General features: G+C 38.4%; 1 protein-coding gene across 1 annotated transcript; it reads left to right on the top strand.

Moving 5' to 3' along the window:
- Positions 1–490: 490 nt before the first annotated feature.
- TCTN3 (tectonic family member 3) lies at positions 491–26,062 on the top strand. The gene is made up of 14 exons (XM_035025849.1): positions 491–1,188; positions 1,352–1,475; positions 1,791–1,909; positions 2,901–3,028; positions 3,266–3,374; positions 3,737–3,852; positions 4,341–4,376; positions 5,081–5,161; positions 6,192–6,317; positions 7,370–7,477; positions 7,920–8,014; positions 8,278–8,431; positions 11,518–11,655; positions 25,153–26,062. Exons 1-14 carry the CDS (start codon positions 807–809, stop codon positions 25,387–25,389), a joined length of 1,953 nt encoding a protein of 650 aa, XP_034881740.1. The 5' UTR covers positions 491–806; the 3' UTR covers positions 25,390–26,062.
- The last annotated feature ends 1,866 nt before the right edge of the window (positions 26,063–27,928 follow it).

Here is a 27,928-nt window from a genome sequence, read left to right as displayed (position 1 = left end):
CACTGCAGGAAGACAGTGCTGCTCCAGAGAATCCGAAGAAAACGCCGCCACTCCCGGGAAAGGCCAAAACGTCCCGAAAAGGGTTACAACAGGTGGCGATTATAATGGCAAAAAGGTAAGTTTTCCTCTCTATCCCTTGGCTATTTCCATCCCTGCGTCTTATTTGCCCTTCAGCTCCTGGAAAATCTGTCTTCTCCTTTCCTTACTTTCTCTCCCTAGCTTCTCACATTTTTTCCTACCCCATTTCTCACCCCTTCTCTATTGTCTCTAGTAACAACTATGCAGTCCACAGTTAATGACTGCAGCATTTGAGGTTTATATTCCTTTATATTTCTCAACGTTAAAATTTAATCTTTCTGTTTCCGAAAAAATACAGTATTTAGAGGGAGATTTTTTTTTCTTTTCTTTTCTTTTTTTTTAGGTGTATATGACCTTCTGTGTATTTTCCTCCCCGAGATCATTATCCCTCCTTAGAGTTTCTCACCTTTAGAATCCGGGGTGGAAAAGATAAGCAATTCTCGTTCCAGCCTCTGGGGTTTCCCTCTTGGAGGAAGGGCTCGGTCCTTGGGCCGCTACTCCCGCGCGGCCCCCCGCTGCCCCTCTCGTTCCGCTGACCTTCTACTGTCACCCAGCGGAGAGAAGAGGCAAGAGCTCCTGCGCGAGTTTGGCCGTTACCAAGCGACGGAGGCGGTGCGCGGCCTGGCCTAAGGAGGAGGGCGCACACTAAAAGCCGCCGGAAAGAGTGTAACAACGCCGCTTTCTACTGGCTGGAGAGCTCTCAGCCATCGCCTTGAGCCAATGAGCAGATGCATGCGGATGACGTCAGACGGGATGCGACTCCTCCCATCCACCCTCTAGCGAAGCGCCCGGCGACCGCTGAAAGCGGCTTTGATCTCCTAGGGGTCTTGACTTCCCCGTGTTCAGCTCGCCCCATGTGCACCTCGCAGCTCGCGCTACTGCAGGTGTTCTTCCTGATGGTCCCCGAGGGCATCTGGCCGCAGCCCTCTTTCTCCCCGTTAGGGGCTCTGCCCACCCCTTCGGACGTGGGGCCAGCGTCGCCGGGCGGGACCCTTGAGTCCTCCTCGGAGGGGTCTGAAACTCCCTGGCCTGTGTCTGGGATCTCTACGGTGGGCCCTACGGTCCTGACCTCCCCTGCACCTGGGAATGGGACCGTAGACCTCTTCCCAGGTGAGGAGAGGAGATGCGGGGATGGAAACCACTGACTTGGATCTTAAAATCCTTTGAGCAAAATGAATTTCCACGAAGTGAGGAGTGGGGCTATCGGAAGAGGGGAATTCGCGCTTGGAAGTTTGGGAATCCTCATCCCGTTCGCTCTGCTTTATCTTCATAGTCTTACCGATCTGTGTCTGTGACTTGACTCCTGGCGCCTGCGACATAAATTGCTGCTGCGACAAGGACTGCTATCTTCTCCATCCGAGGACGGTTTTTTCCTTCTGCCTTCCCGGCAGCGTGAGGTGAGCTGCCGTGTGCCGGTTGAATCCTAAAAAAACTGGGACCCTAGAATAGGTCATATTTGGAAGTAGGAAGAGTTACCTTTCCTGCCTTCAGCCCCCACTTCCATTTCTGTAAGTGGATTTAGCTTGGTTTTTCCCAGGAGTGAAGTTCCTCCTCAAATTCTCTAGAGCAGGGCAGTCCAGTAGAATAGGACTTTTGTGTTGGCCTGTGGCTGCCCAAGGAGGCCTCCCTTAGGCATTGACTGACAGCCATGCCGCACCTTTTTGGACCTAACGCTCCGCTTCTAATCTGTTCTTCATCCTATTTCCTCTCAGGTCTTCAAGTTGGATGTGCGTGGACAACTCTCTTATCTTCAGGAGTAATTCCCCATTTCCTTCAAGAGTTTTCATGGATTCAAGTGGAATTAGGCAGTTTTGTGTCCACGTGAACAACTGTGAGTAGAAATGTGTTGGCTATTCTTGTTACCTAACATTTGTTGAAAATTGGCTTTGTGTCTGAACTTTTGTTTTTAAACTTTTCTTTTGTCTGTTGAATTTCTATCATCTGCCCTTTTCTACCTCTCTACTTGCCCCCTCTCTCTTATTAGTGAACATTTGCAATTTCTTATGCCCTCTTGGCTGTGGAACAGCAAACCCATACAGAACTTTAATTTCAGTCATCCTTGTTAGCCGTAAGGAGATGGCTGCAGGAACTTGAATAGATTTCTATATTGTTATAATATAAATTATAGACTTATTAGAGAATATACCTCTTTGGAGTGTCTGAAAATTTAAATGTAGAAATTATGAAGTGAAAGGAGGGAAACATAACAAATTCATATACTTGAGAGATGGAAACATTATTATTAGGACTGGTCAGTTGAAGTTTAGAAGAAACAGGAAGGAGAGGACAAATTTAATGTTATCTCTAACTTTGCCATGTTCCAACAGAAACAGTACCATTTTATTGCGCTAGAGACTAATCTGGTATGGGGCAAATGTGAGCATTTTTGAACCTCCTGTGTCCATCACAAATTGCTAATCACTCACATTCCTGGCATCAGGGACTTGGAACTGCCTGGCATTCATTGGCCATATTCTTACCTTAGATCTTAATAATAAAACAATAGTTCTTTTAACAGAATATACATGCAGTAGAAGGTGATAAAAATCAGAATTATTATCTTTAAAAGTGGAGTATTATTGATTGTGAGTCTTCTGGGAAAATGTTCTATAACGTAATCTGAGTAGTAGGAATAAAAGTATAGCAATGTGTAAAAATTTTTTTGAGTTTACACTTAAGATGAGTGCAATTACAAACTTTGCTGTGTATGTATTATGCCCCAATAAGAATACTTTTTAAAAGCGGTTACTTGGTGTGCCAGATGTTTTTAAATAAATATTTTTCTTTTATCTAAACCCCTTATCTTTTAAAAAACATTTTAGCAAAATTAAACTATTTCCAGAAGCTCCAAAAGGTCAATGCAACCCACTTCGAGACCCTGGCTACAGAGTTTGGAGGTGGATCATTCACTTCAACATTCCAAACCCAGTTGCCACCACCTCATTACAGGGTGAGCCTGGGGATAGGGATGGGATTGTTTGGTGTGGTTTTTCCCTCATGGCTGACAGTTGACCAGGTATCTTTAAGGTACACCCCTGCAACTGGGTCAACCACTGTCAAGCTCTTTTAGAAGACAGTATTATGCACATTCACGAGCCCTTGAGTTAATTTTTGTTTCTACTTTTTCTTTGCTGGTGGAGTTCAGTCCAATCTCACTTTGAATAAATTTCTACTATACTTTGTTCAGGCTGGGGACCCCATTTTGACTTACTTCCCCAAGTGGTCTGTAATCAGCTTGCTGAGGCAGCCTGCGGGAGTTGGAGCTGGAGGGCTCTGTGCCGAGAGCAATCCTGCAGGTGAGTCCAAAACAGAAGTGCCAACGTTTTTGTTCCATTTAAAATAGGCTTTCTGGGGCGCCTGGGTGGCTCAGTCATTAAGCGTCTGCCTTTGGCTCAGGTCATGATCCCAGGGTTCTGTGATGGAGCCCCACATCAGGCTCCCTGCTCCGCGGGAAGCCTGCTTCTCCCTCTCCCACTCCCCCTGTTTGTGTTCCCTCTCTTGCTGTGTCTCTCTGTCAAATAAATAAATAAAATCTTTTTAAAAAAATTAAAATGGGCTTTCTTAGAAATCACTTTAAAAAAACCTAAAAAAAATTGTTTTTCACAAAAATAAAATGGGCTTTTTCTTTTATCACTCCCTTAATTCTTTGTGTTCTAAGGTTTCCTGGAGAGTAAAAGTACAACCTGTGCTCGTTTCTTCAAGAACCTGACAAGTAGCTGCACCTTGGATCCAGCCCTCAATGCTGCCTCTTACTATAACTTCTCAGTCTTGAAGGTGGTATCCCTTCCCTCCCCACTGTCACTGTTGTGGATATGAAGTCAGCATGCTTCCTGCTATTGGGTTGTGGATAAAGCACTGAACTGAAAGTCAGAATGCCTAAGAACTACATAAAAAACAGAGGGCCCAGAAACCCTACCCTCTGAAGAAAGATGAAAGAGTTGGGGGATATATCCAGGATAAGAGATTCTACCCTCCTGGATAATGCGATTGGCTTGGGAGGGTGGCAAGGGATGACATTTCACTATCTCACCAAAACCTCTTGCTTTTGCTGTTCAGTAGAGCTCTGCACAGAGTAGGTGTGTCATAGCCCAACCTCTCCTCAGCTTTACTCATAGCATTTTAGTATAAAGAAGAGTCAGGTAGAAGAGAAAAATCATTCTAATATGTTGATTTTTTCCTCCCCACACGCGAAACCACAAGCTCCTGGAGATTTTCTCTGAGGTGTATGCACACTCACGGTTCTTGCTATTCTCTTTTTCTAGGTTCCAAAAGGTATGACTGATCTGCAGAATATGAAGGTATGACATTGTTTATCACGGAAAAGGAAGGAGACTATTTGGTCCCTTTGCATCTGAGGCAATTTCAATCTAGACTGTAATTGTGAAAGGAAATGTATGTGTGATGTATCAAACTCTTAAGTGTGAATCTAAAACATTGTTTTCCCGTGTATGTTCTATATGATTAATAAGCATCACATGAAATACGAATTCATAAGGTGTTAGATAAGTTCGGGAAACGTTGGGTTAAGTAAAGTTGAATACTATATTTAGAGTGGACTTCTTAGAGTCTTTAATGTGCTAAAGGGACTTGGTACTCTCTAAGAGGGGAATACCAAATATAATATTTCTAAAATTTATTTGGGGGCACCTTGCTGGTTCAGTAGAGCTTGCAACTCTTGATCTTGGGGTTGTGAGTTCAAGCCCCGCACTGGGTGTAGAGATTACTTAAAGGAAATAAAAACTTAAAAAAAAAAACAACCACAAAAATTTGTAAAATTTATTTGACCACGGAACCTTTATTTTATATCTAGTGGAATTAATGTTCTGAGAAATATGTTTTGAGAAGTGCTGATTTAAAATGATTTTTGATCTTAAGTTGTAGGCTGGCAATGGAAGGAAAGAGGAAGGTGTCAAAAATGAAAAATACTCATTTCAGCATAATACGTAGCTAGAAGAGAAAATACTGCTTTCATTTCAGTTGATTTGCTTCTTTCCCTTGCTAGTTCCAGGTTCCTGTAACTCTTATCTCACAAGCTGGTTCTCCTCTCTTGTCTGGAAACACTTGTCAGAATGTGGTTTACCAGGTGAGGACGCTGACCTCAAATTCTGGACTGATGTTTGTTGATCAACATTACTAAAGGTGCCTCATCTTCCATTAAGTACCAGACCAACCCCACATGAATTTTTGTGCATGGAACTTAACATGTCAAGAATTGAGCCCATCACCTTCCTCCCTACCATATTTCAGTTTCCATTACTACCATCCTCTAGTATTTCATGTACAAAGGATTACAGTTACTTCTGACTCCTCTTTCTTTACCCACTTGTGGTTTATTATAGTTCTTACCACATTTTCTTCTGTTGACAAAATCAGTATCATCTGAAAATCTAAAATAGAAGAGTCCACTTCTTTTCCTCCATTCTCCCTTTTGATCACCCTACAGAAGGAAGAATTGTCTTAAACATCATTGTAAAGACTGCTCAGAAATCTAAGGTTACCTTCAATTGCTTATGAATTCCATCTCCAGCTATTATCTTCATTCATCCTCAGACATTGGGAGAGCCAAGTAAACCGGGTGTCCATTCCGTGCTCCTTCTCTACTCATGTCCTCTGCGCATCTTCAAAACTCATTTTTCTTCCCTTTCAATCCTTACCATAAACTTACTTCTCCCATGAACCCTTTCAAAGAGCTCTATCCAGTCTCTTTGCATGTGTAGATAGATTATGAATTCTGTCTTTTCATGGTATTTGTGTTTGGCATTTTTAAGATTACTTGTTTAGTCTCCCTCATTCAGTTATTTTTTTTATTGAGATATAATATCACTAGTTTTAGGTGTACAACATGTATTCATATATACATATATATATACACACACATATATAGTGAAATGATTACCACAGTAAGTTTAGTTGATATTCATCACCACACAATTACACATTGTTCCTTGCAATGAGAACTTTTAAGATCTACTCTCTTAACTTTCAAATATACAATAAACTAGTCACTATGCTGTACCCTCATTCACTTATAGTAAAACTCTTATTAAGACAGAAAATCTTCTGTATAATTGTCCCATTAAATAACTGTTATTAATTCTACTTTTGTATTTCAGGTCATCTATGAGATAGAGACCAATGGGACTTTTGGAATCCAGAAAGTCTCTGTCAGTTTTGGACAAACCAACCTGCCTGTCGAGCCAGGCACTTCCTTACAACAACACTTTCTCATTCGCTTCAGGGTTAGAGCCCTTCTGCTATAGGGGATTGAGAGGGGAGGAAATACTGGATTAGAAATAGTGCCCGAGCTTCTGTGATACATGCAAAATAGATTAAGAATATGAAGGCCTAGGGTTCCACAACCAGCCTAAAAAAAAAAAAGAACATGAAGGCCTAGTTCAATCTGTCAGTTGAGGCCTCAACATTTCGTATTTCATAATTTAACTACAAATGACAGAGATTCAACAATGTTTTATTCAGTAGCATTTTCTCAGATTATCTGGCTCCCCAGTGAAGCAGGACTTTAGTCTCAAATCCAAACTCTTTTTTTCAATAGTCACTTTGAATCATAAACTCAGCCTACCTCCCACAGAAATTCTTTAACTAGCTTTTCTCATATTTCTGGGCATTCAGCCGATTTTTGTTTGTTTTTCACTTTTACTCTATATTTCTGCATTATTTGAGTTTATATACTTATAATGAATTTTTACTTGTATATATTTATGAACATGTCAAAATATAATGTGACAGCATTCAGCATTTTACTCATTTCCCACTTAATCTAACTTTCCAATCTTGATCACCATCTTTTGGCTTTCTTCTACTTCTTTCTTCTTTTTGAACCCAGCAGAATCATGTTTCTTCTCCACTCTGCTCTCAAGTGATCAACCAAGTCTCATGCTTCTCAGTTTATCTCTGGAACATCTGTAGTTAATTAAAAGATATTTCTAAATTATGTTTAAATTCCTCTCATTTCAGCTAGGCTGAACATAGCATCAACTGATAGTAATTTTTGAGAAACAGGGTTGGTCAATCCTTGGTTGTAATCCTTGGTAGAAGTAGCATGTAGTGAATTTCAATTTTTAGATCACTCAGCACCTATTTCAGTGAATAAAAAGTAAAACACGGAAGTTTTGCAAGAAACTTCTGCAAAATGCTCCACTGTGGAAGGGAGCCAGATTGTTTGGTGCAGCTAACTTACTGCATTGCCATAAAGAAGGGTATGAAGCCAAGCAGTGGAAGGTGTGAGAGCATGCTTTTCTCTGTAGGTGACTTTCCTTCACTCTTTCTGCAGGCTTCTCAACAGAGCACAACTGCTTCTCCTACTGGTCCTAGAAGTGGGAATCCTGGCTATATTGTTGGGAAGCCACTTTTGGTCCTAACTGGAGATGTAAGTCACTCTGTATCCTTTTCTGGAGCTGTGTAGCCTGTTACAGCCTAATGAGAAAAGCTGTGGCTACTGATGTTTTGGGTTTCCCAATTCTGAGGTCCCCTGATTTTTTTAGGTATTCAGGACTTTACTGAACCATTAATACATTATGTTCTCAAAGTTGTTGCTACCAAAGGCTTTAAAATGTGTTAAACTGATGAAGGTAAGGATCATGACTCATTTCTGTTTGTTTTAATGAAACATTTTTATACTGCTATGTGGTTAGCCATTTTTTGGGAAAATAGTTACTGCCTCTGTGTGTTTTTTAATTACTAGAGGAAAAAAACGTATTTGTGACTTGAACAGTGTCGTGACATTGGTAAAATATAGTGTTAAGGAAACAAGAGCATAAATTTTCCAATCTGCCTTCTTTTTATTCTGTTACACTCTCCTTGACCATCGCTTTCTACCTCAGATGACCCTCTTACAGAGCCAGGGTGATGGAATTTGCTCTGTTAAGAGATACGAAGTACAATTTGGAGTGAATGCAGTATCTGGATGCAAGCTCAGGTAGCTCTTTGCTTCCACATCATTTCCCACAATTTTGTCTCTCTAGGGAATATGTCGATATGACAACTTTTATATTTTGAATGACAATGCTAGTTAGGAATTGTTTTGTAATCTAAATAATGTTAATATTGCTGAAAGTTTTCTGACAGTCTTCTATATCTAATAATAAGGATTATTTCCTCTATTTATTTTATAGTATCATTTTTAAACTTTGGATTAATATGTTAGCATTGGACTCGAGCCTCCGTGGTGTTTCATTTCAGGCTGAAAAAGGTGGACTGCAGCCACTTACAGCAGGAGATTTATGAGACTCTTCATGGAAAGACCAGCCCAGAACATGTTGCCATCTTTGGTAATGCTGTCCCAGCCCAGAAGAGAGAGTGGACAAGGATTCTCAGCAGGAACTGCAGTGTTTCAGTAAGGAGAGAAATACATGTTCTCACAAAAACTCACTTCCCGTTTTGTGTGTAAATTATGGATATCAGAATTAAAACCAGCCCTGTTTCTATAGATGATGGGACTCTCATAGAAGGAAGTAATGTAGTCATAAAAGGAAGAGTACAAGAAATCATGCCCATTTAAAGTCATTATTTCAGGTTAGGTTTATACCTAACTTATTTTCCTTACTTGGAAAAAAAATTTGAAGGTAGAAAAATATTTGAAGGTAGAGATTGTTCTGTGGTTCAAAATCAACCTACTCATAGTAAGAGAAAAATAAATGTATTTATTTCATATATATTTCAAATATTCTCTTATATTCTTGAATGTTTGGTCAACATAGATTCTTTCAGGTTGAAATTATGTTCTTTCTGTTATAAAAGTTTACATAATTACATTTAATAAAAATACATTAACAGGTTAAAAATTCAAACTATGTATAATGGTATTAAATGCAAAGTAAAAATCGCAACAACCCCTACCCTGGAAGGAACCGCACATAGCTGTTTCTGTTTTTACTTTTCCTGGTGGTCTCCTAGATCAGTGCCAACGGGTGTATCTCTTGACTCCAACCCAGGTGAAATAAGTAAATCTGCTGTGCTAGTCTGTCTTCTTCCTCTTTTGCCTACCCCCTATCTCCTCACTGTAGTCAGCCATACCTTTAATTTTCTTTTCTAATTTTCAATTGTTTATTTTTCTGTATAAGTAATGTATACACTTGGCTCAAAATTCAAAAAGTACAAAATAAAAATCTCTCTCTCAGCTCTTCCCTTCCACACAGGCAACTGAAGTTACTAGTTTCTTTCCTTCCACAGATCCTGCATGCTCACACAAGTAAATACTCTTGTACTTTTTTTTTTTAATCCAATCCAAATGGTATAATATCATAAACACTGCTCTGTACCTTCCTTTTTTCACTTGATCTTAGAGTTTCTTCCTTATCAGTGCATAATATGCTTCCTCATTCTTTGGGAAATATAGCTCCATAGTATTCCATTACATGGATGAACCAAAATTCATTTAGCCAGAGTTTTTGGTGGATGTTCAGTTTGTTTTCAGTCTTTTGCTATTATATACAATGTGGCATTTTGTAACCTGGCTCAGGCACCATTTTGTACATGAGAGAATAAACCTATATGATAACTTCTAGAAGTAGAATTGCTAGATCAAAGGTATATGCATTTAAAATTTTAATAATGTCAATTTATTCCCCATACATACAGTATCCAGTCCCATCATTCATCTGTGAGACTGCTTTTTCCCCTTACCCTCAGCAACAGTGTTATGAAACTTTAATCTTTTTTCGTAAGTGAAAACTAGTATCCCAGTATAGTTCATTTTTCTCTCACTATGAGTAAGAGTTTTATTTTTCTCTCACTATATTTTGATATATGGTTGAACAATTTGTATTTTATTCACTATTATTTATATTCCTTGCCTATTTTTATTGAATTATTGGTCTTATGACTTATAGGAAATCTTTGCAAATTTGAGAAATGGACCTTTTTCTGTGGTATGATTTGTAGATATTTTTTCTCAGTTTGTCATTAGTCTTTTGACTTCATTTCTGCTGGGTTTTTTGTTTTGTTTTGTTACGGTTTTTTGCCATGCAGACACTGATTTTTATATTGTGAAAGATAACCAGTTTATTTTTTTTTAACTTTTGAGTTTTGGTTCAGACTTCAAAAGGTCTTTCTCCTTAGCAATTATTTTGGAAGTGCCCTTTTTCCCTTCCTCAGCACTATTATGACTTTATTCCTTATATACTTTGTTCCTCTTAAGAAGACGGGAGGGATAAGTAAACACATGTACTTGATCCAGCCTTTGGGCAACTGAAGTCAAATTGAATTCTCTTAAACCTCCAGTATAGCCCTACAAAGGAATTGTGGTTCACACTTCACACCCACTAGGATGGCTATACTTAAAAAGATAGACACCAGGGCGCCTGGGTGGCTCAGTCGGTTAAGCGACTGCCTTCGGCTCAGGTCATGATCCTGGAGTCCCTGGATCGAGTCCCGCATCGGGCTCCCTGCTCGGCAGGGAGTCTGCTTTTCCCTCTGACCCTCCTCCCTCTCATGCTGTCTCTCATTCTCTCTCTCACAAATAAATAAATAAAATCTTTAAAAAAAAAAAAAAAGATAGACACCAACAAGTGTTGTGTTGTCAAGGATGTGGAAAAACTGGAACCCTCAGACATTGTTGATGGGACTGCAGATGGTGCGGCCACTTTGGAAAAAAGTTTGATAATTCCTGAATAAAGTAAACTTAAATATGTTCTGTCTCCCCCATTCCTAGTTTATATATGTTATTGCCAGTGTCTGAGCTTTACTGTAAAAAGGTATGAAGCTGGAAAAGCACAAGGCATATTTGAGGATAGTTTGTATTTGCTAAGTTATAGTAACTCACTTCCGTCAATCCTTCTTACCTCTTAGAATTAATCCTCCTGGAGTCAGACTGCTTGGTTGGATGTCATAATCTAATCCTGAAATGTCTTCCTTAACCTTTCACTGCTTCCGTGTCCAAATCCTTTGCTTCACTCAAGTGGTCTGCTCAAGGCCAGTGCCTCCATCACACCTAGCACATAGAAGACACTCAGTCACTGTTATTCAGATTAATCAATGAATGTCCCTCCGTGGCATCATGTGCTGTTCTACTTGCACACCTGTTTATATGCCATCTCTCTACCTGAATTTCCTTTATCATCACCATTCCTTCCAGTCACATATTACTCACCCCAGGCCCATGAAGCCAAAGAAGTGGCTGTTTCTTCTGGCATTCCACAACACTGACTATGCATCACTCATAGAGCACTTCTTACAGCTATTGTACATTTTATTACATTTTATTAATCTCTGTGTTAGTCATTTCCCATTTCCATTTTAGAATATTAATTTTTTAAGATCCAAGACAATGGTATGATCTATTGTGAACTTTTGTGTTCTTTCTCTAAGTCATATTACCTTCTCTGTTATATATAATGTTTAAGAAGCAGTGGCTACTTAATGCATGGTAACTGACTAGGCAACCATCAGCAATTCAACAGATGCTTCTTTACCCTTCTACAGGCTACACGTTGTACTTCCTGCTGTGTCATACCAGTTTCCCTGGAGGTCCAGGTATTGTGGGCATATATAGGTCTCCAGTCCAACCCACAAGCTCATGTGTCAGGAGCCCGGTTCCTATACCAGTGCCAGTTCATAAAGGTAAGTCATGGCTTACCTTGCAGTGGCTTATCTTGCAATGCTTAATTGTTTTGTAAGCTGTATGGTAAGCTTTTGACAATGAGAGCCAATTTATGCTACCAGCCAACATTTGGTTTTAGTGAGCTGACACAGCTTTTAAGTCAATCCTACCTGCCTGCTTATTGAAATTAGCATGTTGTCATGATAAATACAATCTATATCCTTTTTCCCAGTTTGTTTTCTCTTTTAATTTCCTGAACCCAGGCTATAGTATAGGTTAATTTCTCTTCAATTATCATACCAGTGTTACTATACCAGTTGATTTAACTACAGAAAACATTTTCCATAACTGTGCATTCAGTGTGACAGTCACATACTTATCAGAGTCTCTGAGCCCGTTGATTGCTTAAAGATATTTCTGGGGCTAGTTGGTAGTCATCAATTCTTGATTGATTGCACTCCATTAAAATAAATAATTTTACTATGTAGTAAACATATACCTGTTGTTTATGATGTGTGTTAGCTCACCTTTAACACATCTGCCTTGATTTTAGTATCTAATCCTTAGCTTTAGAATTGTGAAAACAAAAATGATTAAGTCCCAGTGAACTGATTCACATATAAATTGCATGCTAGTTTATTAACTTTTAATGAAAATTAAAACTAATTGAAATTATTACCTATATGTCATTGCATTTACATCCCAGAAAAGAAAGAAACTAGAGACTACATGTAGGCCAGAAATAAAATATCTTTAGCTCCTTCTTACAACAGCGTTGAGTACCTTAGCTCTCTTTGCCTACAAATGGGGTTAAAACTCAGGTTACCAGAAATTGTTAGTGAGAGCACTCCATTTTTTCTCTGTATTGGTTTACTGAATAAAATAGCACTATTTCTGTAAGACTCTTTTAATCTGTTACAGATCCTACACTGAATATGTTGTTTTATTTTTCTAAACTGTATCTTTATTTGCAAGTACCTATGTAGTTTGGGAAGATACCCACGGGACTATTCTTTTTTCTCTGAATTTGTGGTTCTCTTAGGCATGGAAGCGACCCAGTTCCTCTCTCTTATGTAGATATTTTAATCATTATCTTATTCTAATACTTAGTAGAGGTTAGCTTTTTGGGTTAGTTTTCCCCCTCTACAAAATCACACTTTACAGTCATTCACATCTAACTGGCCTGAATGGTTGACAATTGAGAATTTCAGCTGTGCTTCATTCATGCATAGCAAGACAGTATCTATTCCAATCATGGAGCAAAAATTAACTGTGTTGAACTTACTGAGAAGTGGTATGGGATATACAAAATCATGTGCCTTTACTTATGACAATTTAAAGGATGTACAAAGGTAATTTCGACTATACAAAAATTTTCACTTTAAGGGCTGACTTAAGAAACTCGCCCTCATGAAAGTTGCCATGCCCCTGTAAACATAAAAGGAGTTGTGAAACAATAGTGTCGTATCAGAAAAAGTTAAGCAAATACGAATATTTATTTCTGTAATAAAGAGACTTATCGTCTGTATTGAAAGACTTTTTTACTTCTTCAGTCATGAGTGGAAATTTTCTCCTGAAGTCCTATAAACATACTCATTTTTCTCTTTATGTGTTTATATTTTGATTATTCTTAACTTTAAAGATTTTTTTTTAAGATTTTATTTTTATTTGACAGACAGCAAGAGGGGGAACACAAGCAGGGGGACCGGGAGAGGGAGAAGCAGGCAGGGAGCCCGATGCGGGGCTCAATCCCAGGACCCTGGGGTCACGACCCAAGCCGAAGGCAGACGCTTGATGACTGAGCCACCTAGGTGCCCCACATTTGTCCTTAACTTTAAACCCTTATCCACACAGTCTTGTTTCTCAGGACTTCCTGTGAAATTTTTTTCTTAGAATAGCAAGAGACTATTCTGAGAAAGCTAGTGTACATGTTCCCAAAACTTCTAAAGGAAAAAGAAGAGTTAAACTTTCAGAAGATAAATGTTCTATGATTTTCTCCCTACCCACTGGCCACATAGGTGAGAGCAGTCTCACGTAGGCTGTGTCAGTCAGCTTGGTGTATCTGAGTGATGGCATAAAAGTAAAGCTGGGTGGCAAACTGTAGGCTGTGGGCTAGAGTTATCCTGTACACTTGTTTCGTTTTGCCCACAGTGTTTTGTTTTGTTTAAATTTGTGCCACATTTAAAAATGAGGAAATTTCATGTTGACATCCAGATTTCTGACTTCTCTTGAAAATCTAGCAATAGTGATCCTGCAGTCCTGCGTGGCATAAAATCTCTTGTCACTGAATGGTGGTTTCCACTTTTAAATAGAGTGCCCCTTTCACACAACCTACGCCTACCCACCTTTAGTGATCCCACTCTTTCATTGAGGTTATCTGCTTAGAGCGGTAAGCATTTGTGTTTATGACGCTTGGGATGAAGCTGCTAGGTGGTCAGTTAAATTTTGAACTGAGCTGTCTGAATGACTTCATTGTACAGATGTTGCTTTAGAAACACTTCAAATTCCTCTCACTATAGAAAGTGATAGCAAAATTTTGAAAAGTCCCCAGGGACAAACTACAAAGCAGGGAAGAATTTAAGCAAAACACTGTGTAAACTTCCCTGTCTTCTTGTATGATAATAATAGCTAAACATTTATTGTCATTTACTTTGTGATAGTTACTGGTAGTGTTTTTTACAATTTTTTTTTAATAAATGTTGCATCCTCACAACAAACCCATGAAGTAAATAGGATTTACTTACGTGGTACTTTGCTGCTTATAATTTTGTACTAATTGAGCATTTAAAGGGATCTTTAAGTTTGGGAATTAATAAAATATAATATGTCTGCTATCTGAATAGAAACTTTTTTTTTTTAATCTTATTTATTTATTTGACAGAGACACAGCGAGAGAGGGAACACAAGCAGGGGGAGTGGGAGAGGGAGAAGCAGGCTTCCCGCTGAGCAGGCTTCCCACCGATGCGGGGCTCGATCCCAGAACCCTGGGATCATGACCTGAGCTGAAGGCAGACGCTTAATGACTGAGCCACCCAGGCGCCCCTGAATAGAAACTTTTTTAATTTAAAAAGAAAATTATCTCTAGAAAGAAACAACTACTTTTGCAGAATATTCTAGATCAGTCAAAACCAAAACAATAAGTGAGTGACAAGAACAATGTAGCATCACAGGATCAAGGCTCTGAACCTTTATAGAATTATAATATTCAATTCATCTTTATCTTTAAATGGATTATCAAGCTTTTTAGATTATCTAGGAGACCTATTTTTTGCAGTTTAGGGAGCATGGGTGTTGAGTCAGTGAGACATAGATCTAAATCAAGTTATTTTATTTCTCTAAATCTAAGTTTTCTCATCTATAAAGTGGAGATTAGTAATATTTCATTGGATTATACAGATTAAATGAGATCATAAAAGTAAAACATATTTCCTGGCACATAGTGAATACTCAGTAAATACTGCTCATCATATCATCATTATTTTTATCATCATAACTTTTTTGGTTCCAAATTTCCATAGAAGTAGCATATCAAGAAGGTTTAAAGCAAAAAACCAAAGAGATAAGCAGGCATTAGAGCAGTATTTTTCAGTCTTTGTTGGCCATCACACATGGTAAGAAATATATTTTACAATACAACCCACATTATAGCACACACATATATAAAGCTGAAACAAAAGTTTTAGGAAACAGTATTTTATGCAATGCACTGTGTGATCTTGTCTATTCTATTGTTGATTCTGTTCTTTGTTTAATGCTAGACAATAATGGGTCACAATTTGCAATTTGAAAAACACTTGGAGAAAATGCATCTGTGACTACATTTTAAAGCTAATTATATTATTTAATAATTCTTCTTATTTATTATAACTGAGGGTTGGCAGTGTTTTATATATCAATCATAGCATATGCTAGAATGATTGCCAGTCTAGCTTCCAATCTGTCATAGTGGTTTTTAATCTTATGGACCCCACTGAGAATCTGTTGGAAGCTATTCACCTACTAGAAAAATGCACAGACACATAATATTCTTTATATAGTTTCAAGGGATTTATTGATTTCTTAAAGCCAGACTAAGAACTATACTAAGAAAGATAAAGAAGACTAAATAAAATAAGAATGAAATTTACTGATTTTAGAAATAATTGCTATAAGGGAAAGGGCTAGGAAGTGGCTGGATTGGATCACCACCATTGGGTCATTGTGACAGTCTGTAAAGTTTGTCATTAAAGTCTTCCTTTTTCAAGGGTCAATCAACCACTGTTTGCTTCTGTTTCTTTTTTTTTTTAAAGATTTTATTTATTTATTCATGAGAGACAGAGAGAGAGACAGAGGCAGAGGGAGAAGCAGGCTCCCCACGGAGCAGGGAGCCCGATGCAGGACCCGATCCCAGGACCCTGGGATCATGACCTGAGCCGAAGGCAGACGCTTAACCGACTGAGCCACCCAGGCGTCCCTGTTTCTTAATGAATGATAAGACTATAGAAGTACTTGACCCCCTTCTATAGTTTTTAATAGCCTTTATAGAAGAACTTTACTTAGTTCACTGGGTTGTTTTCTTTTTACCTCTTTTTGTTGTTGTTGTTAAGAATTGTGAAAGTTGGGGGCGCCTGGGTGGCTTGGTCGTTAAGCGTCTGCCTTTGGCTCAGGTCATGGTCCCAGGGTCCTGGGATCGAGCCCCACATCGGGCTCGCTGGTCAGCGGGGAGCCTGCTTCTCCCTCTCCCACTCTGCCTGCTTGTGTTCCCTCTCTCTGTCTCTCTCTGTCAAATAAATAAATAAAATCTTTAAAAAAAAAAAAGAATTGTGAAAGTTATGCTCTGTGTTCCATATGTTAAAATATATAACCACTTGAGATATCTCCCTGATACATGATGTTTAACCACATTTTTTCTTTAACATATTTGTTCTTTTTGACTCATTTGAAAATCTTGGTAATTTCATTGACATCTTTAAAATACTGAGGAAATTTATAATTTTTCATTGGCTTCTCCCTCAAATATGTGTTTGGCCCTAAGAAAATATGGAGAAATAATGTGTACATTATCTAGCAGAATATTGTACATAAAGAATTCTTTTTTTCCCCCAGAAATTATTGTTCTCCTTAATTTCACTTTATTTAAGTCATCAGTTCTCCTAAAGTTATAGTGTCAATATCAGATATCACCTAACTTCCTAAAGATCATGTACTTACATGAGGAAAAATTACCTTTACATGGGCCTTTACAGTATGCTTTATAGTTAAGTAAGTTCTAATCATCATAATAGAAATCATCATACCTGATTGTGTTAGATTTAAAGAGACTCATGAATAAAACAGTCAGATGCAGTTCATTTTTTTGCATAGGATTCTGATTTGGACAAATGTAAATCACATTTTGGGATAGTTGGGAAACTTGAGTATGGACTATATTTTAGAAAGAAATATTATTAACAGGAAAAGGTAGAGGTTTTTTTTTTTTTAAGTAGGTTAGTAAACAGCCTGCACAATATGATTTCACATGAATGTCTGTATGTATAGGTCAAGATATAACTGTTAGTAGGTATTGTTAGAGGTGGAAATAATGGTGTTTTTATTTCTCAGTTTTACTTACCAATAGTCTTAACTTTTTACATTATGATTTACTGCTTGTGTGATAAACTTTCTTAAGGTCACTAGAAATAACTAGATGTGACTTTAAAGATGAATTTATTCAGTTTCATTTACAGTAGCATAAAAAAACATAAAATACTTAGGAACCAATTTAGCAAAAGAGCAAAAGGCCTGTTCACTATAAAACATTATAGAGAGAAATTCCAGGAGACCTAAAGAAATGAAGCAATATACCGTGTTCGTGGAGAAGACTCAACATTAAGATATCTGTTCCCAAATGGATTTATGGAATGAATAGCAAACCCCAGAAAATCCTAGCAGGCATTTTTGTGGGAATTGACAGCCTGATTCTAAGATTTACATGAAAATGCAAAGGACTTAGACTAACCAAAACAACTTTGAAAAAGAAGAACAAAGTTGGAGGGCTTACTCTGTTGATTTCAGGATCTACTCTGAATCTCAGACAGTGTGGTACTGGTATAAAGGTAGACAAATAGACCAATGAGGAGAAATACAGTCCAAAGATAGATCCACAAATCAATTCAACGAGAAAAGGACTTTTTAAAAAACAGTTGGTGCTAAAATAACTGGATAAAACTAGAACTACTAGATAAATATTGGGGAAAAAAATGAATTGACTCCATACACAAAAAGTACTTACACTGGCATCATAAACCTATATATGAAACCCAGAGTCACAAAACTTTTAAAAGAAATAGAATATCTTTGCAAATCTGAAGTAGGTAAATATTTTTTATTTTTTAATTTATTTTATTTTTTAATTTTTTTATTTTTTAAGATTTTATTTATTTATTTGAGAGAGAGAGAGAATGAGAGAGAGCACATGAGAGGGGGGAGGGTCAGAGGGAGAAGCAGACTCCCTGCCAAGCAGGGAGCCCAATGCGGGACTCGATCCCGGGACTCCAGGATCATGACCTGAGCCCAAGGCAGTCGCTTAACCAACTGAGCCACCCAGGCGCCCAGTAAATATTTTTTAGATAAACAAAAATCATAAATCATAAAACTAAAAATTTGATAAATTGGTCTTTATCGAAATTTAAAATATCTGCTAATCAAAAGACACCTCTTTGAAAGTGAAAATGCAGGCTATAGTTTGTGAGAAAATACTTTTCAGTGCATTATCTGACAAAGTATTAAAAAAGAATGCCTACAAATAAATAATGCAAAGACCCAAAAATAAATAAATAAACAAACTGAAAATGGAAAGATTTGAGCAGATAACTATACAAAAGGAGATAAACAAATGGCCAATAAATGTGAAAAGGTGCTCAAAGTCTTTAGTCATCAGCGATATGCAAATCAGAACCATGAGATACCACCCACTAGGAATTCAATAGAATATTTACTAGAATAACTAAAATCAAAAAGACTGATAACATGAAATCTCAGTTTTGATACATTGCTAATGGGAATGAAAAATGCTACAACCATTTAGTCTTTTACATAATCATCTTCCTTGTGACCCAGCACTTCTACTCCTGAGTATTTATCCAAAGGAAATTGAAACCTATCCAAAACAAGACCTGTAAAGAATGTTCATAGCAGCCTTATTCATAATAGCACAAAACTGGAAACAACCCAAACATCCATCATCAGGAGAATGGGTAAATTGTGGTATATTCACATATTGGAATTCTCACAACAAAACACTGAATTACTGATACACAAAACAGTATGGATGAATCTCAGAAACATTTGTCTTGAATGAAAGAATCTAAACACACACAAATAACACTTTAAGATTCCATTTATACAAAGTTTAATAACAGGCAAAAAAAATCTTTAGTCATAAAAATCAGAAAGTGGTTGCTTCTGGGAGAGAGGGAATAGACTGGAAAGAGGCACAAAGGACCCTCTGAAATGATGGATATATTCCAGATCTTGTTTTGGGTGTTGTCTGTATAGCATATACAATTGTCAAAACTCATTGAACTGAACACTGAAGATGTATACATGGTATTGTATATGAATTATACCTCAATAAAAAGCTAAAACGAAAATACACAGGGAAAATGAAAATGAAAGGCACTGATTAAGGGGAAATACTTGCAATACCTGTATCTAACAAAGTTCTTGAATGTAGAATAGGGAGCTTTCAGAGCTCAGTTATGAGTTATATACTTGAGCAAAGATGGATTGTTCTAGTTCATGAAATGTGCAGCTACAAAAACGTAAATCTAAGAGGTGGTATCCATGGCTCTTCCTCTAATAATGATAGTTTTTTTTCTTTTCATTTGTAATGATTTGACATAGAGAATTAACATATAATGTTTTAAAATTTGTGATTATAAAGTTGTAATATAGTAATATATTAGGTGTATTTATTATTACCAAAGCCAAATGAAACCTAATCCAGACTTTTCATGTTGTTACAAAGAAAATCATATTTGGGGACAAAGGATTTTGCTGCCTGTAAGCTGGATTGAAACAAATAAAGCCCCTAAACCTCACAGAGTGTTAAAACAGAATTATTGGTAGTGATTTCGGAAATAAACATCATAAAATATTATAGTTTAAGGTAGAAATAAATTAAATCAACCATACATAACAGAACCGGATCCACAGTAAAAGAAGTGTGCTGACTTGGCTGTCTATCTTTTGTTTGTTTTGATAAAAGAAATGAGATGACCAGACTTTGAGGGTGGGGTTTTTTTTCCCAGTGTTCTTCCTACACATTCATTAAAGAGTGAATTCTCTAATTTTGCTTATACATAACTTTTAAAATGCAAATAGAAAAACTTGAGTCTTCAGATTTTATGTGTAACACACTGAAGTTAAAAACCTTGTTCTTCATGTGGTACTAAAACACAAATTCTAAAATGGGTCAATAACATTCAGTATTATCCAGCGACCTGGCAAGTGCATTCAAGTTCCTTTTTTTTTTTTATTTTTTAATTTCTATTTATTTATTTGAGAGAGAGAGACACAGTGAAAGAGGGAACACAAGTGGGGGGAGCTGCAGGCAGAGGGAGAGGGAGAAGCAGGCTCCCCGCTGAGCAGGGAGCCCGAAGCAGGCCCAATCCCAGGACCCTGGGATCATGACCTGAGTCGAAGAGACACAAAGACTGAGACACCCAGGCGCCCCTCAGGTTCCTTTTAATTATGGACTGTCTACTAGATTGTATTTGTTCTAAACCTCCACACAACTATGGAGGCAATATTCTTAATATATGAAGAAAAAGTATTTCATTTGAAATATTAATTTATAAAAAGGAAGGAAGGAAGAACAACTTTTAGGGATCCTAATTACAGTGTTGTGGGGAGAATAATGGGTCAAAGTGATCTGTAATTGCTGACTATTAAATAGCTATGGCAGGGCACCTGGGTGACTCAGTTGGTTAAGCATCTGCCTTCGGCTCAGCTCATGATACCAGGCTCCTACGAACAAGTCCCACATTGGGCTCCCCACTCTGCAGGGAGTCTGCTTCTCCCTCTGCCCCTCCTCTCTGCCCATCCTCATCCTGCTTGCTCTCTCTCTCTCAAATAAGTAAAATATTTTTAAAAAATAAATAAATAGCTGTGGCATACTTTCTTCCTTGAGTTGTATTATCTCTTGCTATTTTGTATTAGTGCCCTATCTCCAAAAATACCTCTACTCATTTGTCAAAAAAAAAAAAAAATCTTTATTGAGTGCCTATTTTGTGCCAAGTACTATGGTGGATGCTCTAGGTATGATGCATGGTAAACAAGATAGACATCATCCCTGCCCTTATGGAAGGTATAGGGCAATACTGAGGTAAAATTTAGAACACTGTTACAGAAATCATCAGGAGATACTGGGCCCAGGTGGGGGCTGTGAGGGCTGCAGGAAGTAGACAGAGTTCAGGAGATTTAGGGATGTCACAGATAGGACCTGACTGCTAGGCTGTGGAAGTTGAGAGAGAATGAGTCAAGGATAATAGATAGGTTTTCAGTTTGGGCATTTCATTCATTTATTTTATATCCTACACGTGATAAATACCCTGTTGACTACCAACTGTAATTTTGCTTTTTGCAGTTACCTTTCTGTTTTTCACCCTCTCCTTTTTTTAATTTGGTGGGTATGGCTGAGGTTTTCTTCCCCTTTCTGTTTGGTTTTGTTATGTCTTTTGTGGAAGACTGCCTTCACCCTACTAGAACCCACTTTGCCTGTGAAGTGCCTGTGAAGTGCCTGGAATATACCTCTTCCCAAATGGCCCTTAACCAATGCCTGAAGGATGCAGGAATAGAAAAGCCCAACCCCCTTGCTTTGGGTTAGGACAACACAACTTGTTGGGACTGTGAAACCTACCTTATATTTCAGAGTTCCCCTACAGATTTGACTAATGCTAGATAATGGTATAATTTATCAAATTAATTAATAATTGCATAATTTATCAAAATAATACATATATATGTTTTTTAAAGTAAAAAATACCAGAAAAGAGGATCTCTTAGCAAAAAATAAAATGCGATATCCCCTATCGCCTTGATTCTAAGCAATATTGAACAGTTATCTCTTGAATCATGAGTTTATAGGTTATTTACTGACTTCCTATTTTTGTAGATGAGTTTAGCCTGTTTCTCTCCTCCCACCACTCTCCCAATATAGTTACATCAAAATACTTTATTAAATCAATATTCAGTGTTTCATTATTATGATTATATAAATATGCTAAGCCAGGTCGTTAGATTTTTGCAAAATTTTTCATTTCTGAAATTAATAATTACCTTATATTTCATTTCTTTAGTTTTCTTTGAGCTAAGGGCTAAGATATCTCACACTCTCCAACATCTCTAAAATTTCTCTTAATGCAGTTTTCTGAACAGTTGAACTTGCTATGCGATATTATCAATTCTACTTTTTCCTATGTATTTTCCTCATAGTGACCTCTATTACCTGATGTAGTATAAACTATATGTTGCCCACCAGTTGTTATGGAACTTTCCTGTCATCCTAGGAATTCCTCTTGCTTCTTCTGTTAGATTCAATGTTTACTAGACACTACTTTTTCCTTCTCGGTTGATTCTCTTGTTTTGATGGAGCTCAAAATCTAATAACCTCTTTGAAAAGAAGGCACATGTAAAGTACATTTTTACTTTAGTTCATATGTCTAAGGATAGCTTTATTCAACCATCATCAATGTCATCATATCAATTATGATTGATCATTTGGGCATTCTAGATTGAATTCTAAATTGGAAATGATTTTCACTCACAATTTGAAGGCATTCTTCCATTGTCTTCTAGTTTTCAATATTGTACAGAAGCTTTTTTTTTTTTTTAAAGATTTTATTTATTTATTTATTCATGAGAGACAGGGAGCGAGAGAGAGAGGCAGAGGCAGAGGGAGAAGCAGGCTCCTCGCTGAGCAGGAGCCCGATGCGGGGCTCGATCCCAGGACCCCGGGATCATGACCTGAGCCGAAAGCAGACGCTTAACCATCTGAGCCACCCAGGCACCCTGTTCAGAAGCTATTTTAAGATCTTTTGCTCCTAGTAGTCTGAAGCTTCTGCAATATTATGCCTTGGGTAGGTTTTTTTCTGCATTCTTTTTTTCATTATATCAAACAATTTTGGGGATTTTGTTTACTCTGAAACCTCTGAGAATTTTCAGTTCTTATTATTTGTTTAATAATCACACACACACACACACAATTTTCTCTGTTCTTTTTGTAACTCTTGTTAATCTGTTACAGGGTCACTAGATTGGTTCTCTAATTTTTTTTCTTTTCTCTCATTTTGTCTATCTCTTTCTTTACCTTTTTGTTCTTTCTAGAAGAGTTTCTCACCTTTCTTTTTTAACCTTTTTACTGATTTTTTCTGACTATCCATTTTAAAATCTAAGAGCTCTTACTTTCTATTTCATTTCATAATATCCTTTTTTATATATATTTAAAGATCTGGGGCACCTGGCTGGCTCAGTCAGAAGAGCTCGTGACTCTTGATCTCCGGGTCATGAGTTCAAGCCCCACCTTGGGTGTAGAGATTACTTAAATAAATAAAACTTTAAAAAAATAAAATAAAAAATAAAGATCTTAACTTTTCATCTTTATCTTTCCTTCTCTGTTTCTTCTGAGCTTATTTACTCTGCTCACTTGGTACAGTTTTTCTCCTTAATGTGAGAAGCTTCCCCCATACATCTGGCAGTCCCTAGCTGTCTGTCCAACATAAGAGTAAGCTGTCAAGCTAATTGAAAGCTCTGTGCTCATGAATGAGACTTGCTGACCGGTGGCCTTCGTAGTAGGGCAGTTAGGTGCAGTTGCTTTTGGGGTTATGGAACTTGTTGCTGAAACTCATCATTTTCTCCAGAAAAGACCCTCCTGATTCCTGACTGACGGGTGTGGATATAAGGCCATCTGTCAGCATTTTGGAGCTAGATGAGGGAAGAGATTTCATTATACAGAATAATTTTCCCATTTTTAGTTCCGTACATCACTCTGCCCTTCTTTATGCCCAATGTCCCTAAATCCAGAATTTCTCTTATTTAAATTGTCCAATCTCGGGCGCCTGGGTGGCTCAGTTGGTTAAGCAACTGCCTTCAGCTCAGGTCATGATCCCAGGGTCCTGGGATCGAGTCCCTCATTGGGCTCCCTGCTCTGCGGGGAGCCTGCTTCTCCCTCTCCCACTCCCCCTGCTTGTGTTCCCTCTCTCGCTGTGTCTCTCTCTGTCAAATAAATAAATAAAATCTTTAAAAAAATATAAAAATAAAAAAAATAAATTGTCCAATCTCTTGTTGAAGGTGGGGAAGGGGTAGTTGCCTGATCACACTGAGGGGGTATCATTCAGTAAGCACTTTCTGTCCCTACCTCATGCCTGCCACCATGTTATATCCTGTCCTCCCCATTTTCTTTGTCTGGTGAGTCTCAGCCAGTCTTCCATGCCTGGCTGGAGTCAAGGTTGCCTTTTCAGCCTTAGCCTAGGCAGGCTGTCCTGGAATGCATGTGGTTCTTTCAGTGCCTCAGAAGTTACATTACTTCTGTGCAAAGTCCCTCAGGAACGTCACTGTTTTAAAAAAAAAGATTCCAAAGAGTTAATATGACATGCAAGATTATCACAGCACTGGCCCCATACCCATTTTTTTAAGTACCTAGAAAGGTTATTCCAGGCAAAGTTGTGTTCCCAGAGCCTGGTATTTGTTGTTGCCAAAGACCACAGCAGATAGTATATAGCATCAGGGTAAACAAAGTTGAGTGGAGAAAATACTCCTTTGTGGTTCAACAAGATGTTATTTACTGCCAAATTATAATCAGAAGTCTGATTGGTAAGCACAGAGTCAGAACAAAAGGAATTTATTTTACATAAACTTGTCTCAGTCATCAGGCTACAACTGTACCTACCAAAAGCTATGCATATTATTAGATCAGAAACTTGAGTCAGCTTGACAAGGTCCCTTCTTCCTGGAGCATCTGTTTCATTTGGCTTGAATTGGGTGGTTGAGAGGATCCTTTCTAACCCCGAGATTCCGTGAATCTGATGGGCTTTTTATCTACATTACGGAGTTCTTTGTTTTTCCATGAAGTTTCACATTTCTTTCTGCAAGTGAAGATGGAATAGAATTGCCACTACTACTTACACATGTGTGCTGCCTCAGAGCCTGGAGCCTTCTGGGACTTGATAAGGTAAAGCTGCTAAGCACGTAACAGCACAGTTTCCCCATCTGGCCTCTCTGATATCAGCCAGCTCCCCATTTGGGGGAAGCTAGAGTCAGTCTTTCAGCCTTAGGTAGGTGTAACTCTTCACAGTTCTAGGGTCATGGACTGCTGCTAAGAAATTCTTTTTCTGTGTATCATAGAATGAGAACTACACAGGACCAATATGAGAAAAAGGCATATTCTGCTTAGAGCAATTTGGTTTGGGTCTTTTTTCAGGGAAAGTAATAATCACAGTCAAGTTAGCTATATGAATGGGTACCAAGCACTGACCCTGTCATGGACTTTCTTCCTGCAGGATTTCCAACAAGTAACAGAAATACCTTTGACAACTGTTGTGACCTTTGTGGACATTACCCAGAAGCCAGAGCCTCCAAGGGGCCAACCTAGAATAGACTGGAAACTGCCATTCGACTTCTTTTTTCCCTTCAAAGTGGCATTCAGCAGAGGAGTAGACTCTCAGAAAGGCTCAGCTTCTCCTGTCCTTATCCTGTGTCTCTTAGTACTTGGAGTTCTCAAGCTAGAAACCAAGTGAAACAAGAAGAATCAGATTTTAATTTTCCCTGTGGGAAGTTCTGAGACAGCCTACTTATTCTTGGCTAAATAGGTCCATACCTGCTCGTGACCAGAGGAGAGTATTTTAAGATAACAGAGGACCTAACTGAAGGAATGTTTGTATGTGAAAGAAGGGACTTTTCAAAAAGCAATAAAGATATCTTCTTTGTCATGGCTGTCTGCTTAGGACTCTGCAGACCACCAAGTACACATTAGGTTCTTCTCAAGCTAGGAAGAACACAAAGAGCCCTTCCTGCAGCCCTTCAGGTTGTGTTATGCCTCACTAAAGTTTTGCAAGATCTTCATCCATCTGCTTACAGGCACAGTTAGACCCAGCATAGAAAGGAACATGCTCCTGCTGTCCTCCGGATGAACTTGGGAATAGATGCCCTCTGGACTTAAGAGGAGCTGACTATTGGGAACAGAAAACTGCTGGCTAAGGATTTCATCTGGCTTCTCCCCACTCCCTTGGGCCACACTCTGCTGGAGCATGAGTGAGGAGAGCAGTTCTTTCTAGTCCGTTTCCAAAATGAATGTGGAATCCCAGCCCCCCCTTTTTACTAGCAAATGATCCTACCAGTCATTTCTGTATTTTTCCTCCCTTCCATTGTGATGAGAGAAATAAAACTGATTGAGAGCTTTGTTGTACTAATTCCAGCAGCACACAGAAGCTGACGTGATCACCTCATGATTATCTATGTGCATGAGGCTTAAAAAGAGGGGGAAAAAAACCTTTCATACATAGCACAATAGCATTCAAATCTAAGTACTTGGGTTCTTTTCCTGGGATTGGAGCTAAATATAGCAGGATAGGTAAGATTGGGAGGGAGCATGGAAAGGTGAAGGTGATACCAGGAGCCAGAGGGTTGGGAGCCTAAAGTGACTGTAGTAGAAACACTGAATGGGCAAAATAGGTGCTAAGATGGGGAGTAACATGGGAGCTCATTATATGAGGACTTGAAAGCCAGGCAGAGAGAACTGGGAGATCGTCTGTTTTTTTCCACAACGTATTAATTACCTGAATCTAGAACTGCCTTTTAATAAAACATACACTTAGTTGTAATAAATCCTCCTTCATAAGCAGAAAATGCTAATTGTAAAAGCCATCTCTGACGGGTTTATCATTTTGCCCACTCCAAAGTACCCTGAAAGTAACCTACCTCCCTGGAAGAAAGTGGCAAGGTTCTTGTAGCAGTTACTACCAAACGAGGAGGAAGTGCTTCTGTACAGGGGAGATTCTGCACAGGGGAAGTCGGGACCTGGGAAGCTGATGGCATGGTTCCCACTAGAGTCCATTATGTAGATTTTAATGTGAATTCAGCAACCCTGCCTCCAAAGAGGCCTGTACCAAAACAGACCACAAAGCTACTAGAGTATTTAGGGTCTCCAGTTTAAGCTTCTTAAAGGGGAATAAACTTATGTGACAATTAACCCTATATTATGGCGTAGGAGACATCTAATTTACTCCCAACAGCCTACAAGTCCTTCTTAGAATCTGGTCCCTCTATTTCTTCATTTACATGCTTATTCCCATGCCTGGGTGCTATGAAACTATTCTGTGCCTCTACCAAAAAAATTTAAATATAACTCATACACCATAAGTCACCCTTTTAAAGTATACAATTCAGTGGGTTTTTTTTTTTTAAGATTTTATTTATTTATTTGAGAGAGAGAATGAGAGACAGAGAGCACGAGAGGGAAGAGGGCAGAGGGAGAAGCAGACCCCCTGCTGAGCAGGGAGCCTGATGCGGGACTCGATCCCGGGACTCCAGGATCATGACCTGAGCCGAAGGCAGTCGCCTAACCAACTGAGCCACCCAGGCGCCCCAGTTCAGTGGTTTTTAATATATTCAGATTTATGTAACCATCACCACTAATTCCAGAACATTTTCATCACCCTGAGAAGAAAGCCCGTACTGATTGGCAGTCACTTCCCATTTCCCCTTTCCCCTGAGTTCCTAGCAGTTACTCATCTATTTTGTCTTCATATAAATTTGCCTGTTCTGGATGTCTCATATAAATGGAATCCTACAATATGTGACCTTTTGTGTCTGTACTTCTTTTACTTAGCATAATATTTTCAAGGTTCCTGTTGTAGCATAGATGAATAATATTCCAGTGTATAATTACACCACATTTTATTTATTCATCAGTTGATGGACATTTGGGTTGTTCCTACTTTTTGGAAGTTATGATTAATGCTGCTTTGAACATTCATGTACAAGCTTTTGTGTGGACTTAGGATTTTTATTATTTTGAGTATATACCTAGGAGTGGAATTTCTGGGTAATATGGTAACTCTGTATTTAACTTGTTGAAAAACTGCCGAAGTACTTTCCAAAGTGGAAATCCCACCAGTAGTGTGTGAGTATTCCAATTCTCCACATCTTTGCCAACACCTGTTATTGTCTTTCTTATTTTAGCCATCCTAGGGGGTGTGCAGTGGCATCTCATGTGCTCTACCATGCCCTTTTAAACCCCAGAAATCAGCATATCTGTTCTTCCAAGATAGGAATACC

Source organism: Mirounga leonina, unplaced genomic scaffold (assembly GCF_011800145.1).
Source record: "Mirounga leonina isolate KUSES-001 unplaced genomic scaffold, KU_Mleo_1.0 Mir_114, whole genome shotgun sequence".
NCBI classification, from domain to species: domain Eukaryota; kingdom Metazoa; phylum Chordata; class Mammalia; order Carnivora; family Phocidae; genus Mirounga; species Mirounga leonina.
The sequence above is the reverse complement of the archived record's forward strand: the minus strand, read 5'-3'. Positions and strand labels throughout refer to the sequence as shown.